The sequence below is a fragment of the Eimeria maxima genome, genomic scaffold (assembly GCF_000499605.1).
Source record: "Eimeria maxima Weybridge genomic scaffold, Emw_scaff178, whole genome shotgun sequence".
Taxonomy (NCBI): domain Eukaryota; phylum Apicomplexa; class Conoidasida; order Eucoccidiorida; family Eimeriidae; genus Eimeria; species Eimeria maxima.
Genome location: NW_013564690.1, coordinates 27,501 through 40,000, shown reverse-complemented (window position 1 = coordinate 40,000; position 12,500 = coordinate 27,501). Strand labels below are relative to the sequence as shown.

The 12,500-nt window shown below is 45.7% G+C and overlaps 3 protein-coding genes across 3 annotated transcripts in view; 1 reads left to right on the top strand and 2 right to left on the bottom strand.

The window, feature by feature from the left end:
* EMWEY_00019930 (hypothetical protein, conserved) overlaps positions 1–464 on the bottom strand; it is a gene marked incomplete at both ends in the record, with an annotated part of 2,179 nt that extends 1,715 nt beyond the window's left edge. Inside the window, one exon of the mRNA XM_013480272.1 lies at positions 1–464. This exon is cut by the window's left edge and continues 5 nt beyond it. Within this exon, the coding sequence (XP_013335726.1) occupies positions 1–464 (464 nt within the window).
* Positions 465–3,020: 2,556 nt separating this feature from the next.
* Positions 3,021–5,373, bottom strand: EMWEY_00019920 (hypothetical protein; the record flags this gene model as incomplete). The annotated part of the gene is made up of 2 exons (XM_013480271.1): positions 3,021–4,135; positions 4,599–5,373. 2 exons carry the CDS (start codon positions 5,371–5,373, stop codon positions 3,021–3,023), a joined length of 1,890 nt encoding a protein of 629 aa, XP_013335725.1.
* A 6,384-nt stretch (positions 5,374–11,757) lies between these two features.
* The window catches only part of EMWEY_00019910 (hypothetical protein, conserved), a gene marked incomplete at both ends in the record, with an annotated part of 3,710 nt that continues 2,967 nt past the window's right edge, over positions 11,758–12,500 (top strand). The window contains one exon of the mRNA XM_013480270.1: positions 11,758–12,500. This exon is cut by the window's right edge and continues 993 nt beyond it. Coding sequence (XP_013335724.1) covers positions 11,758–12,500 — 743 coding nt within the window.

Here is a 12,500-nt window from a genome sequence, read left to right as displayed (position 1 = left end):
TTCCTTAGGATAGACCATAAGGCCTTATACTTGCTATCGTCACGAAAGAGAGAATTTTCTTCTTCTTCTTCCTGCTGCTGCTGCTGCTGCTGCTGCTGCTGCAGTGTCTTAGGAGAGACACTCCTACTGTCTCTCTGTATACACTCCATGCTGCTGCTGCTGCTGCTGCTGCTGCTGTCTCCAAATGTGTCCCCTAGATCTGTTAAGAAGCTAAAGGAACTGCCAGTCCTGCTAGTCCTAAATTGCTGCTGCTGGTGCTCTTGCTGCTGCTGCTGCTGCTGCTGCTGCTGCTTCTTTTTCTTCTTTGAGGAGGATACAGTGTCTTCTGTGTCTCCTTCCTCATCTGCAACAGCAGCAGCAACAGGCGGTGCAGCAGCAGCAGCAGCAGCAGACTCCTGCAGGCGCTCTAAAAGGGACAGACACTGCAGCGATGCTGCTGCTGCTCCTGCTGTCCCCTCGCTCATCTCCGGTAGAGAAAGGCCTGCAGAAACAGCAGCAGCAGCAGCAGCAGCAGCAGCAGCAGCAGCAAGGGGAGTATGAGAGCGGCAGCAGAAGAGAAGGAGGGCAAAGGAGACAGATAAAGGGGACAGTTGCATCCAGCAAAAGCCAACAACAGACCCAACAGCACCCTCAGTAACAGCAGCAACAGCAGCAACAGCAGCAACAGCAGCAGCAGCAGCAGCAACAGCAGCAGGAGCAGCACCTAGTGTCTCCGCGAGTCGTTCTAGTGTCTGCATGCCAGCAGCAAAATGACTATATGCCTTTAATACAAAGACACCAACTATTTGCTGCAGCGCAGCAAGTCTCCATGCTGCTCACAACAGCAGCAGCAGCAGCAGCAGCAACAGCAGCAGCAGCAGCAACAGCAGCATAAGCAGTTATAAGGATCGCAGTAAGTTGATGTGCTGTCAGGTGGGCTGTAGTTGCTGCTGCTGCTGCTGCTGCTCCTCCTCCTGTTTTTGTGTCTGCTGCTGCTTAGGAGACAGAAAATAAAAGGGGACAATAAAAAAAAGAAGACAATAGAAGGAGACACTAAAAGGAGACAATAAAAGGAGACAGAAAAGAAGACAAAAAAAAGGAGAAAAAAAAAGGAGACTAACAATTAAGACGATGTAAAGAAAGGAGACAAAAAAAGGAGACAAAAAAAGGAGACAAAAAAAGGAGACAAAAAAAGGAGAGAAAAAAAGGAGACGAAAAAGGAGAGAAAAAAAGGAGAAAAAAAGGAGACAAGAAGGGACTAACAATTAAGACGATGTAAAGAAAGGAGACAATAAAGGAGACAAAAAAGGAGACAAAAAAGGAGACAGAAAAAAAGGAGAAAAAAAAGGAGACTAACAATTAAGACGATGTAAAGAAAGGAGACACAAGGAGACAAGAAAAAGAGACAAAAAAGGAGAAAAAAAAGGGAGAAAAAAAAAGGAGAAAAAAAAAAGAAGACTAACAATTAAGAAAGGAGACACAAGGAGACAAAAAAAGGAGACAAAAAAGGAGACAAAAAAAAAGGAGAAAAAAAAAAGGAGACAAGAAGGGACTAACAATTAAGACGATGTAAAGAAAGGAGACAAAAAAGGAGACAAAAAAAGGAGACAAAAAAAAAGGAGACAAAAAAGGAGACAAAAAAGGAGACAAGAAGGGACTAACAATTAAGACGATGTAAAGAAAGGAGACAAAAAAAGGAGACAAAAAAAGGAGACAAAAAAGGAGACAAAAAAGGAGACAAGAAGGGACTAACAATTAAGACGGTGTAAAGAAAGGAGAGAGGTAAGACATCCAATCATTAATTGATGAACAGCAGCAGATGATTCTTTTATCTGCAGCAAGACACACAAATAGGCACACAATTCTTGCTCCTGCTGCTGCTGCTGCTGTTGCTGCTGCTGCTGCTATTGCTGCTGCTGCTGCTGCTGCTGCTGCTGCTGCTATTGCTGCTGCTGCTGATGATGATGAAGGAGACAGACAGCTATTCTGTATTTATTTTCTTCTAGCCAACAGCAAGCTTGTCTCTGCTGTCTACTATAAGAAGAAGGCTGCAGCAAAAAAAAAAAAAATTAATTAATTAATTAATTAATTAAATTAAAATAAATAAATAAATTAATTAATTAATTAATTAATTAATTAATTAATTAATTAACTAATTACCTGCGAAGAAGCAGCAACAGCCTGCAGGTAAGCCTCCCATGCAGCAATGCTGCTGCCATCTGCCCTCTTAGCAGCAGCAACTAGCTGCAGCAAGCAGACACACATAAATGCTGCTGCTGCTCCTGCTGCTGCTGCTCCTCCTGTTGCTGCTGCTGCGTTACCTTTGTAACAGCAGCAGCAGCAGCAGTTACTGCTGTAACCGCCAGCAGCAGCAAATCATCATTACACCATGGGAAACACCAACAGCAGCAACAGCAACAGCAGCAGCAACAGCACCAATAGCAGCAACAGCAGCAGCAGCAGCAGCAGCAGCAGCAGCAGCAGCAGATATATACCTCTGTAAGTTTGTCTAAATCTTTAGCTCCTTGTCTTCCGTAATGTTTTGCCACTCGTAAGAAAAGACCTATACAAAATAGATAAATAGATAAATAAATAAATAAATAAATAAATAAATAAATAAATAAATAAATAAATAAATAAATTAATTAATTAATTAATTAATTAAATTAAATTAAATTAAATAAATAAATAAATAAATAAGGAGACAAATAAATAAATAAATAAATAAATTAATAAAGGAGACAAATAAATAAAATAATAAATAAATAGCTAAATAAATAAATAAATAAAGGAGACAAGTAAATAAATAAATAAATAGATAAATAAATAATAAATAAATAGCTAAATAAATAAATAAATAAGGGAGACAAATAAATAAATAACTAAATAGATAAATAAACAAATAAATAAATAAATAAATAAATAAATAAATAAATAAATAAATAAATAATATATTATACCCTTTAATATATCTCCTTCAACAAAAGAAGAAAAAGTCTCCTGCAGAACAAATTGCTGACGAGTCCAAGCCTGTAGTCCTCCTAGCCACGAGCTGCATGCAGATAGATTCTGCTGCTGCTGCTGCTGCTGCTGCTGTTGCTGTTGGTGCTGCTGGTGGTGATGGTGATTGGTAGTGGTGGTGGGGGGGGTGTGGCCTTTTCCTGCTGCTCCTGCTGCTCCTGCTGCAGCAGCAGCAGCAGCAGATGGTTGCGAGGAGGAGACTCCTTCGCCCCAGCCACGGATCCTGTTGAGTTGCTGCTGCTGCTGCTGCTGCTGCTGCTGCTGCTCTCCCCATGTGCTGCTGCTGTTGCAGCAGCAGCTGCTGCTGCAACAATTGTTGCAGATATGATCGTTATGGTCTGCTGCAGCAAAGACAACTGTGCTGCCAGCAGCATCAAAGGGTGCTGCAGCAGCAACAGCAACAGTAGGTGCTGCATCTGCTGCAGCAACAGCAGCAGCAGCAGCAGTTGCTGCAGCAGGTCCTTCTGCCTCATCTGCATGCACTTGTGCATATGCAGTAGATAACCAAGGAGGTGTACAAGAGTCTCTTCTCTTGCTGCTGTCTCCCTCTCTCCTGCTGCTGCTGCTGCTGCTGCTGCTGCTGCTGCTGCTGTGGGGTGCTGCGTGCTGCTCCTCCCAATGGGGGAAGTCGATCCCGTCACGAGGAGACATCCCGCTAAACACTGTGCTGCTAGAAGGAGACATATGGCCAGCAGCAGCAGCAGCAGCAGCAGCTGCTGCTGCTGCTGCTGCTGCTGTTGCTGCTGCTGCTGTACCTGTTGCGGCAGCAGCAGACAGTGCAGCTGTTGCTGCTGTTGCTGTTGCTGTTGTTGTTGTTGCATCTTCTCTTTCTGTAACAAAGAGACTATGGCAGCTGCCGCTGCTGCTGCGGCACCGCAGCTGCTGCTGCTGCTGCTGCTGCTGCTGCTGCATGCCTGTCCAGTATCCAGATAAGGATCCTCTGCTGTGTCTAAAAACCCTCGCTGCTTCTCTATCAGCTTTAGCTCGACCCTGCAACACACAACACTTGCTGCTGCTGCTGCTGTTGTTGCTGCTGCTGCTGCTGTTGCTGCTGCTGTTGCTGCTGTTGCTGCTGCTGTTTCTGGTGATGCTAGTATATCAGTGGAGATCGTACAACTAGTAAAACTGCTATGCCCTAAACCCTAAACACTAAACCCTCATCCATAAACCCTAAACCCTAATTTAGTGTTTACAAGCATCTATTTGTATATTTTACTATTTACTCTTTAGGGTTTACTGTCTAGGGTTTAGGGTTTAGGGTTTAGGGTTTAGGGTTTAGGGTTTAGGGTTTACGCGTAAGAACTTAAGAAGCATCTGATGCTCCATTTGGCTTTGTCTAAAGGAAGAAGAAACACTCTCTACTACTTCGTCTGCAGCAGCAGCAGCAGCAGCAGCACAAGACAGCAGCAGCAGCAGCAGCAGCAGCAGATAATAATATTGCAGCAGCAGCAGCAGCAGTAGCACGGACTGTAACATCAACAGTAGCTGCGGCTTCAGAGCCTATTCGCATGCTACAGTCTCCCAAAATGCCTAAACCCTAAACCCTAAACCCTAAACCCTAAACCCTAAACCCTAAACCCTAAACCCTAAACCCTTACCAATGGCCTTAAAGAATTGTTCCATGCCTGCTCGATGCTCATCTTCCCATTCCCTTAGCGGCAGCAGCTGCAGCTTTCTTGCTGCTATTGCCTGCAGCACGGATTCAGATAGCTGCTGTTGCTGCTGCTGCTGCTGCTGCTGCTGCTGCTGCTGACCTTGCTGCTGCTGCTGCTTTGATACACTGCCATTACCTGATTGAGCAGCAGAGGGTTTGGATTGGTGCTCGCTCTTTTGCTGCTGCTGCTGCCGATCAGCAGCAGCAGCAGCAGCAGCAGCAGCAGCAGCAGCAGCAACAGGAGAATTACCATTAAGAGTAGCCTTTTGTGGCCATTGAATGTGTACTTCCTGCGGTTGCTGCTGCTGCTGCTGCTGCTGCAGTTGCTGCTCTGCTTCTTGCTGCAGTTGGTGCTGCAGTCCCCTCTTTGCTTCTTCCTGCAGTTTGAGCCGCAGCTCCTGCAGCTGCTGCTGCAGCTGTTGCTCCTGCAGTTGCTCCTGCTGCTGCTGCTGCTGCTGCTGCTGCTGATCTGCATTAGTTAATATTTTAGTTTGCTGCTGCTGTGTGTGTGTCCCTTCAAGGACAGCACAAGGAAACGCAGAGAGGAAATCGTCATTCTCTGCTGCTCCTGCAGTTGCTGCTGCTGCTGCCCCCGCTGCTGCTGCTGCTGCTGCTGCTGCTGCTGGGGTATAAGCAGGAGAGGCAGTAAGGACACCATCAACAAAGAAATCGCTTTCTGCTGCTCTACGATGAGCAGACACTTCATCTAGTTCGTCCATTGCTGCTGCTGCTGCTGCTGTTGCTGCTGCTGTTGCTGCTGTTGCTGCTGTTGCTGCTGCTGTTGCTGCTGCTGCTGCTCCTGGTATTGTGTTGGACCAGCTTTGCTGCTCTTGCAGCCGTCGCCTCACGGGGGGCAAACAAAAGAGGAGATTCTCTATAATAAATAAATAAATAAACAAATAAATAAATAAATAAATAAATAAAAATAAATAAAAAAATAAAAAATAAAAATAAAAATAAATTATTTTATTCAATTTATTTATATTTATTTTTATTATTTATCGAGGCAACAAACAAAATCGCCAAATGTCGTCCGGCCCACTCACGAGACAAACCCTAAACCCTAAACCCTAAACCCTAAACCCTAAACCCTAAACCCTAAATTTTGGGGTAAGACCCTTAAAAGATTAAAATTATTTTTCTTTTTCAATTATTTCATTCTCCCTACATCCCCACAATACAGTTGCCAGTTTGCTGCTCCCGCCGTCGCGCGCTGCTGCTGCTGCTGCTGCTGCTGCTGCTGCTGCAGCAACAGCAGCTGGAACGCATGTTAAAAAGCCCCAGAGACATCAATTTATAGATCTTTTCTTCTTTTATTTACATAAATTAATTTAATTAATTTATTTATTTTTCTTTTCCTTTTATTTTGCATGCAAAGTTGTTACCTGCGGTGGGCCGCAGATAACTGCAGACGACACACACACGAGTCGGCGCAGCCCAAACCCTAAACCCTAAACCCTAAACCCTAAACCCTAAACCCTAAACCCTAAACCCTAATTCCGCACGTGCAAACTCAAATCAATAGATAGAGGCGAGGATGTGTGTGCCGCGACAACAGCAGCGGTTTCCTCGGTCTACACACTACATACACCTTCACACACTAAACCCTAAATCCTAGACCCCAAACCCTAAACCCTAAACCCTAAACCCTAGGGTGCATATCTACTTGTTAGGATATGGAGCAGGAACTAAAGTGCTTAACTGGATAAAAAGGAAGGGTTTAGGGTTTAGATTTGCTAGTCAACATTAGTGTTTACCGTTGAAGGCAGAGACTCTTGGGCCTAGGGTTTAAGGTTTAGGGTTTAGGGTTTAGGGTTTAGGGTTTAGGCCTGTACAATTGTTGCTACAATTTGCTAAATAAAGCATAAGAAGGAAAACCCGCCATGGAGTTTTCTTTCTCTTAATTAGTGTTTTTGTATCTTCCTTCATGGAGACGGCCATTAAGGGTTTAGGGTTTAGGGTTTAGGGTTTAGGGTTTAACCCTAAACCCTAATAAAAATAAAAGGGGTGGAATGACTGTCCCTGCAATCCCTACCCCAATATATCCATTATATTTTTTATTAGGGTTTAGGGTTAAACCCTAAACCCTAAACCCTACGTCTGTCCGTTTCTCTTCAATTGAGGGATTGTCGATTGAGTTGTTAGGGTTTAGGGTTTAGGGTTTAGTGTTTAGGGTTTAGTGTTTAGGGTTATGCAACTGCTGCTTCTTTTAAAGGAAAGAGACAAGAGCTGCCTATACACCCCAATTATAAACTATCTCTTCTTAGCTGCCTATACACCGCAAATATATATAGTTGTTATCTCCTAGGAGACAGTAAACCCTAACCTGCCTCTTTTCTCTATTTATTTATATAAATAAATAAATAATTATTTTTTTTATATAAATAAATTATTTATAATTTATATTTAATGCATGCAATAAAAACATGACCAATGGTCTTCTCCTGCAACACCAAGAGTTTAGAGGGTTTTTAGGGTTTAGGGTTTAGGGTTTAGGGTTTATCTCTGCACCGAAACCCTAAACCCTAAACCCTAACCAGAAACCACCACCAACAAGTAGGCAGACAGCAGCACCGTAAGAGACCCCTCATGTTCAATATGTTTAATGTTGGGGGTTTAGGGTTTAGGGTTTAGGGTTTAGGGTTTACGGTGAGGGCCAAAGACAGGAGGGTGGACCTGCTGTCTCCTCATAGCAGCAAACCTCCTTGTAGGGTTTAGAGTTTACTGATAAATTTTAATAATAATAAGGTTTTAGGGTTTAGAATTAGGGTTTAGGGTTTAGGGTTTTTTTCTTTATTAGGCACTGGTCTGGTCTGGTCGGGTCACTTGGTGTTATTGGGGTTTAGGGTTTAGGGTTTAGGGTTAGGGTGTTTATTTTTTAATGAAATAAATAGACAATATAATAGAATAAAGTATATTTAGAGGAATAAATGTATATAATTTATATTTTATTGCTGCAGTTGCTGCTGCTGCTGTTGTTGCTGCAGTAGGACTGCAGCAGCAGCAGCAGCAGCAGCAGCAGCGTTATTTTTTGGGGTGTACAGGGAGGTTGTATTGGCTGCAGCGTGTTTAATGGTAAAAAAGAAGAATAAATTAATTTTGTATCTTTTTTATGTATTTTATTTATTGATTATTTCTTTGTTTTGTTGCTATTTAGCTAACAAGGCAACTCTTTTATTATTGGCATCTTCTTCTTCTTTGTCAGTGCTTTATTCCTTCATTTCTAGGGTTTAGGGTTTAGGGTTTAGGGTTTAGGGGCTGGAAATCGGGTCATGTCCCCTGCCCTCCTGTCCTAGGGCCTTATCTCTCGCCTCCTGTAGGTCATTGTGTGGGGGCAACAGCAGCAGCAGCAGCAGCAGCAGCAGCAGCAGCAGTGCTGCACCACTCTCCTCTTATTTGGGGCTTCTTGCCTCCCCTTAACTCTTATATAAGCCCCTCTTTCCTCCCCACAGCTCTTTTGCTGCTTCCTCTCCCCTAGGAGCTGCCTGCTCCCCTTCTTGCTGCTGCAGCAGCAACGGCAGCAACAGCAGCAGCAGCAGTAGCAGCAGTCGAAGCAGCAGCAGCAGCTCCTGCTGCTGCTGCAGCAGGTATTCTTAGGTCTTGGATCTACTTGTCGGCCGTGTGTCTCTACAGCAGCTCACCTCCACTGCTGTTTGCAAGGCAGTCCCTTGCTGCAGCTGCTGCTGCTGCTGCTGTTGCTGCTGCTGCTGCACTTTCTCCGAGCCATTGGGGGGCACCTGCTGCCCCAGCAGCAGCAGCAACAGCAGCACATGCAAGCAGCGGGAGAGTGACTCCTTTTGTATTCCTTGTAGCCTTTCACAAAAGCTAGGAGCAGCAACAAAATCAGCAGCAGCAGCAGCAGCAACAGCAGCAGCAGCACCAGCATCCTCATCAGCAACACCCGCACCAGCATCAGCAGCATCAACATCATCCTGCCCCAGCAGCAGCAGCAGCAGCAGCAGCAGCCATATCAACAATATCATTAGCTGAAGCACAACCAGCAGCAGCATAACCCCCAGCAGCAGCAGCAGCAGCAGCAGCAACAGCAGCAGCAGCAGCAGCAGCAGCAGGAAGATGAGTTACGAGCTGCCTGATTCGTTATTTGGTGGTATTCCTTACGAAGGGGAAGAAATAAATAACGAAGGGTTAGCAGCAATTGTTAACTCTATGCTGCTGCAGGTACCTTCCTGTGATTTTGCTGCTGCTGCTGCTGCTGCTGCTGCTGTTGCTGCTGGTACTGGTACTGCTGCTAATGGTACTGCTGGTGATGGTGGTGGGGTTGGTACTCAGCATCTATTAGCTGCTTCCTGGGATGCTGCAGCAGCAACATCTACACAGCAGCAGCAGCTGCAGCTGCAGCTGCAGCAGCAGCAGCAGCAGCAGCAGCAGCAGTATGAGCGGTGTCTTGGCTTATACGGACATTTAGACAGCAGCACTGCTGCTGACGGTAACTCTTATATAGGAAATATCTCATCTACTTGCTGCAGCAGCAGCAGCAGCAGCAGCAGCAATAGCTGCAGCAGCAGCAGGGGACAAGAGACAGATAATGAATTAAAGAATTCTTTGCTGCCTAGTAGAGGAGACAAAATAAGAAGCAAAAGGAGACACTCAGGAGACAGTCAGGAGACAGACAGCAGCGAATGGTTGCCTAGTTGCTCATCTGCTGCTGCTGCAGCAAGATGGCCACCTACTGCTGCTGCTGCTGCTGCTGCTGCTCATGCTGATGGACACCATCATACAGGCACAAACGGCAATAGACACAGGAATAAACAACGGAGACAGCAGCAGCAGCAGCAGCAGCTACTGCTGCAGCAGCAACAGCAGCAAGAGAGTGACGATTCAAGTGTCTCTGTGGGGTCCCTGTGTCTCCCTTCCCGGCCCCACAATTTATATCAGCAGCAGCAGCAGCAGCAGCAGCACGAATTACGTTATTCTGTGTCTCCTTTTGGTGGCAGCAGTGCCTCATGTAACAATGGTCGTTCTGCATCAGCAGCAGCAGCAGCAGCAACAGCAGCAGCAGCAGCTGCTGCTGCTGCAGCACGAGGGTTAGCCTACATCCCTCCCGATTCCTCATCATGTGCATCAGTCTGCAGCAGCAGCAACTGCTACCCCCTATCTGCTGCTGCTGCTGTTGCTGCTGTAGACCCCCATCATAACCCATCAATAGGACCGCCTAATTCAGGATTAGGTGGATCAGCAGCAGGAGGAGGTGCAGCAGCAGCAGCAGCAGCAGCAACAGCAGCAACAGCAGCAAATGATAATTGTATGCCTCTAGAGAATATATCTCTTAATGATTATGATATGTGTGAGATATCCTTAGAGTGGCATTTGCCTGAGCTAAGGGAGATAAAGGAAATAAAAGAAGGAAAAGAATTAATAAATAATAATAATAATAATAATATAAATATAAATATAAATAATAATAATAATAAATTAATTAATAATAATAAAGAAATAAAAAAAGAATTTATTCCTATAAGAAGAGTATTTGGTATAAATGCAGGAATTACTCTTTTTAATCTTCATAGAATTATATGTATCTCTTTGGGGCTTGATGAGGAGGTATGCATGCATGCATGCATACATTCATGAATATATGTATGCATTCATGAATATATGCATGCATGCATGCTTGTATGCATTTGTGGGTATGAATACATGCATACAGTTGATGGGTGTATGTGTATGTCTTGTCTTGTGTAGTTGCTGCAGTTGTTGTTGTTGCTGCTGCTGTTGTTGCTGCTTCTGCTGCTGTTGTTACTGCTGTTGTTGCTGCTGTTGTTGCAGTGGTACTTGCATAGCAGCAGCAGCAACTGCTGCTGCTTCTGTATGGCATATATCCTGTCATCGACTTATTGCTGCTACTTCCCTGCTGCTGCTGCTGCTGCTGCTGCTGCTGCTGCTGCTGCTGCTGCTGTGTGCTGCTGCAGCGGATGTGTGCATTGAATCACGTATGGATATTACCTAACAATACAACATATGGTGGTGGTCCTCTAACAAAGTGTAGATCTAGTGGTAGCCACGGCAGCAGCAGCAGCAGCAGCAGCAGCAGATTAAAGGTAACAACAGATAGAGCAGCAGAGTATAGACACTCTATTTGCTGCTATCTTGATGAGGAGGAGAGAGTACTACCAAGACCAGAGAGTGTCCTTATCTATGTACTTGGATGTGTACAGATGCAGGCATGTACCCTCCTGCTGCTCCTGCTGCTGCTGCTGTTGCTGCTGCTGTTGCTGCTATTGCTGCTGTTGCTGGTTCTGATGCTGCTGCTAAATGTGTTCTAGTGCTGCTGCTGCTGCTGCTGCTGCTGCTGCTGCATGCAACAGGTGCAGATACTGAGTGTCCTAAGGAACAAGACGAAACAAAACGCCCTTATTTGGGTGAGCTTCTGCTGCTGCTGCTGCTGCTGCTGCTGCTGCTGGTGCGGCTGCTACTTGTTTTGCTTGATGCTGTTGCTGCATCAGTTTCTGCTCCCGCTGGGTCTTCAGCCTCTACTATTGCTGCTGCTTCTGCCTCTGTTACTGCTGCTGTTACTGCTACTGCTGTTGCTGCTGCTGCTGCTGCTGCTGCTGCTGCTGCTGCTGCTGCAGGTACCTCGTTGTGTTGCTGCTGGCAGCTACGGTGCTGCACCAGGCAATGATGTGAATTGGAATTCTCCTGAAGAAGTTTCTCGTCATGTTCCAACTCTTGAGATTGATGTTAAAACTATCAACCTGTAAACCCTAAACCCTAAACCCTAAACCCTAAACACTAAACCCTAAACCCTAAACCCTAAACCCTAAACCCTTGAGTTGCTGAGTTGTGTGTTCAGGGGTTTCATTGAGACGCGCTTTTCTAAGAATACCTCCATCTCCAGACGCACCAAGATGATACGTGCCGACGTACTCCCTAAACCCTAAACCCTAAACCCTAAACCCTAAACACTAAACCCTAAACCCTAAACGCTAAACCCTGAACCCTATTGTGAATTCTCGACACCTCTGGAGCAATCACCCTTCCCTGCGGCAACTCTGGATAACTAATTCATTCTCCTGTTACTCTTGCTGCTTCTCTTGCTCTTGCTGCTGCTGCTGCTGCTGCTGCTGCTGCTGCTGCTGCAGGGAATGGATAATTGTGTACTACAATGTTATAGCGAAAGTATTCATGATTTTTGGCGAGACACCGCAAGGGTTAGACAATTATCTATTCGTGTTAGTAGGCAAACAACAAGACGTAACCTAGAGGCCCCCCCTCATGTTAAGCAGCTAATGATGCACCAGCAGCAGCAGCAGCAGCAGCAGCAGCAGCAGCAACAGCAGCAGCAGCAGCAACAGCACCAGAGGGTGCAACACCAGCAGTTGCAACTCCAACAACATCCACATTCACAACACTTGCAACATACGCAACAGCAGCAGAAGCAGCAGCAGCAACTGCAGCAAAGACAACTCGTGCCTTATGCACATGCTGATCAGCAACAATTCACACTGCAGCAGCAGCAGCAGCAGCAGCAGCAGCAGCAGCATAACAAATCGATGCAGCAGCAACACCATGGTCGCCAAGGCATTCATGAAGAAGACACAGAGCACGGATACGGTGCAGCTGCAGCAGCAGCAGCAGCAGAGGACCCAAATCAGCTGCTGCTCGTCCCTTACTCCGAAGGAGAGACACCGCTGCAGTTAGGTATCAGCAACAGAGACACAGCAGCAGCAGCAAACAAATATATTGAGGGGACAGATCTGCTGCAGCAGGGGCTCTATGCTGATGCAGCAGCAGCAGCAGGATACCCCACAGATGCAGCCGCAGCAGCAGCAGCACGACTGCCCTGGGCATTCGATGACACTCTCCTGCTACAGGGAACACTGCAGCA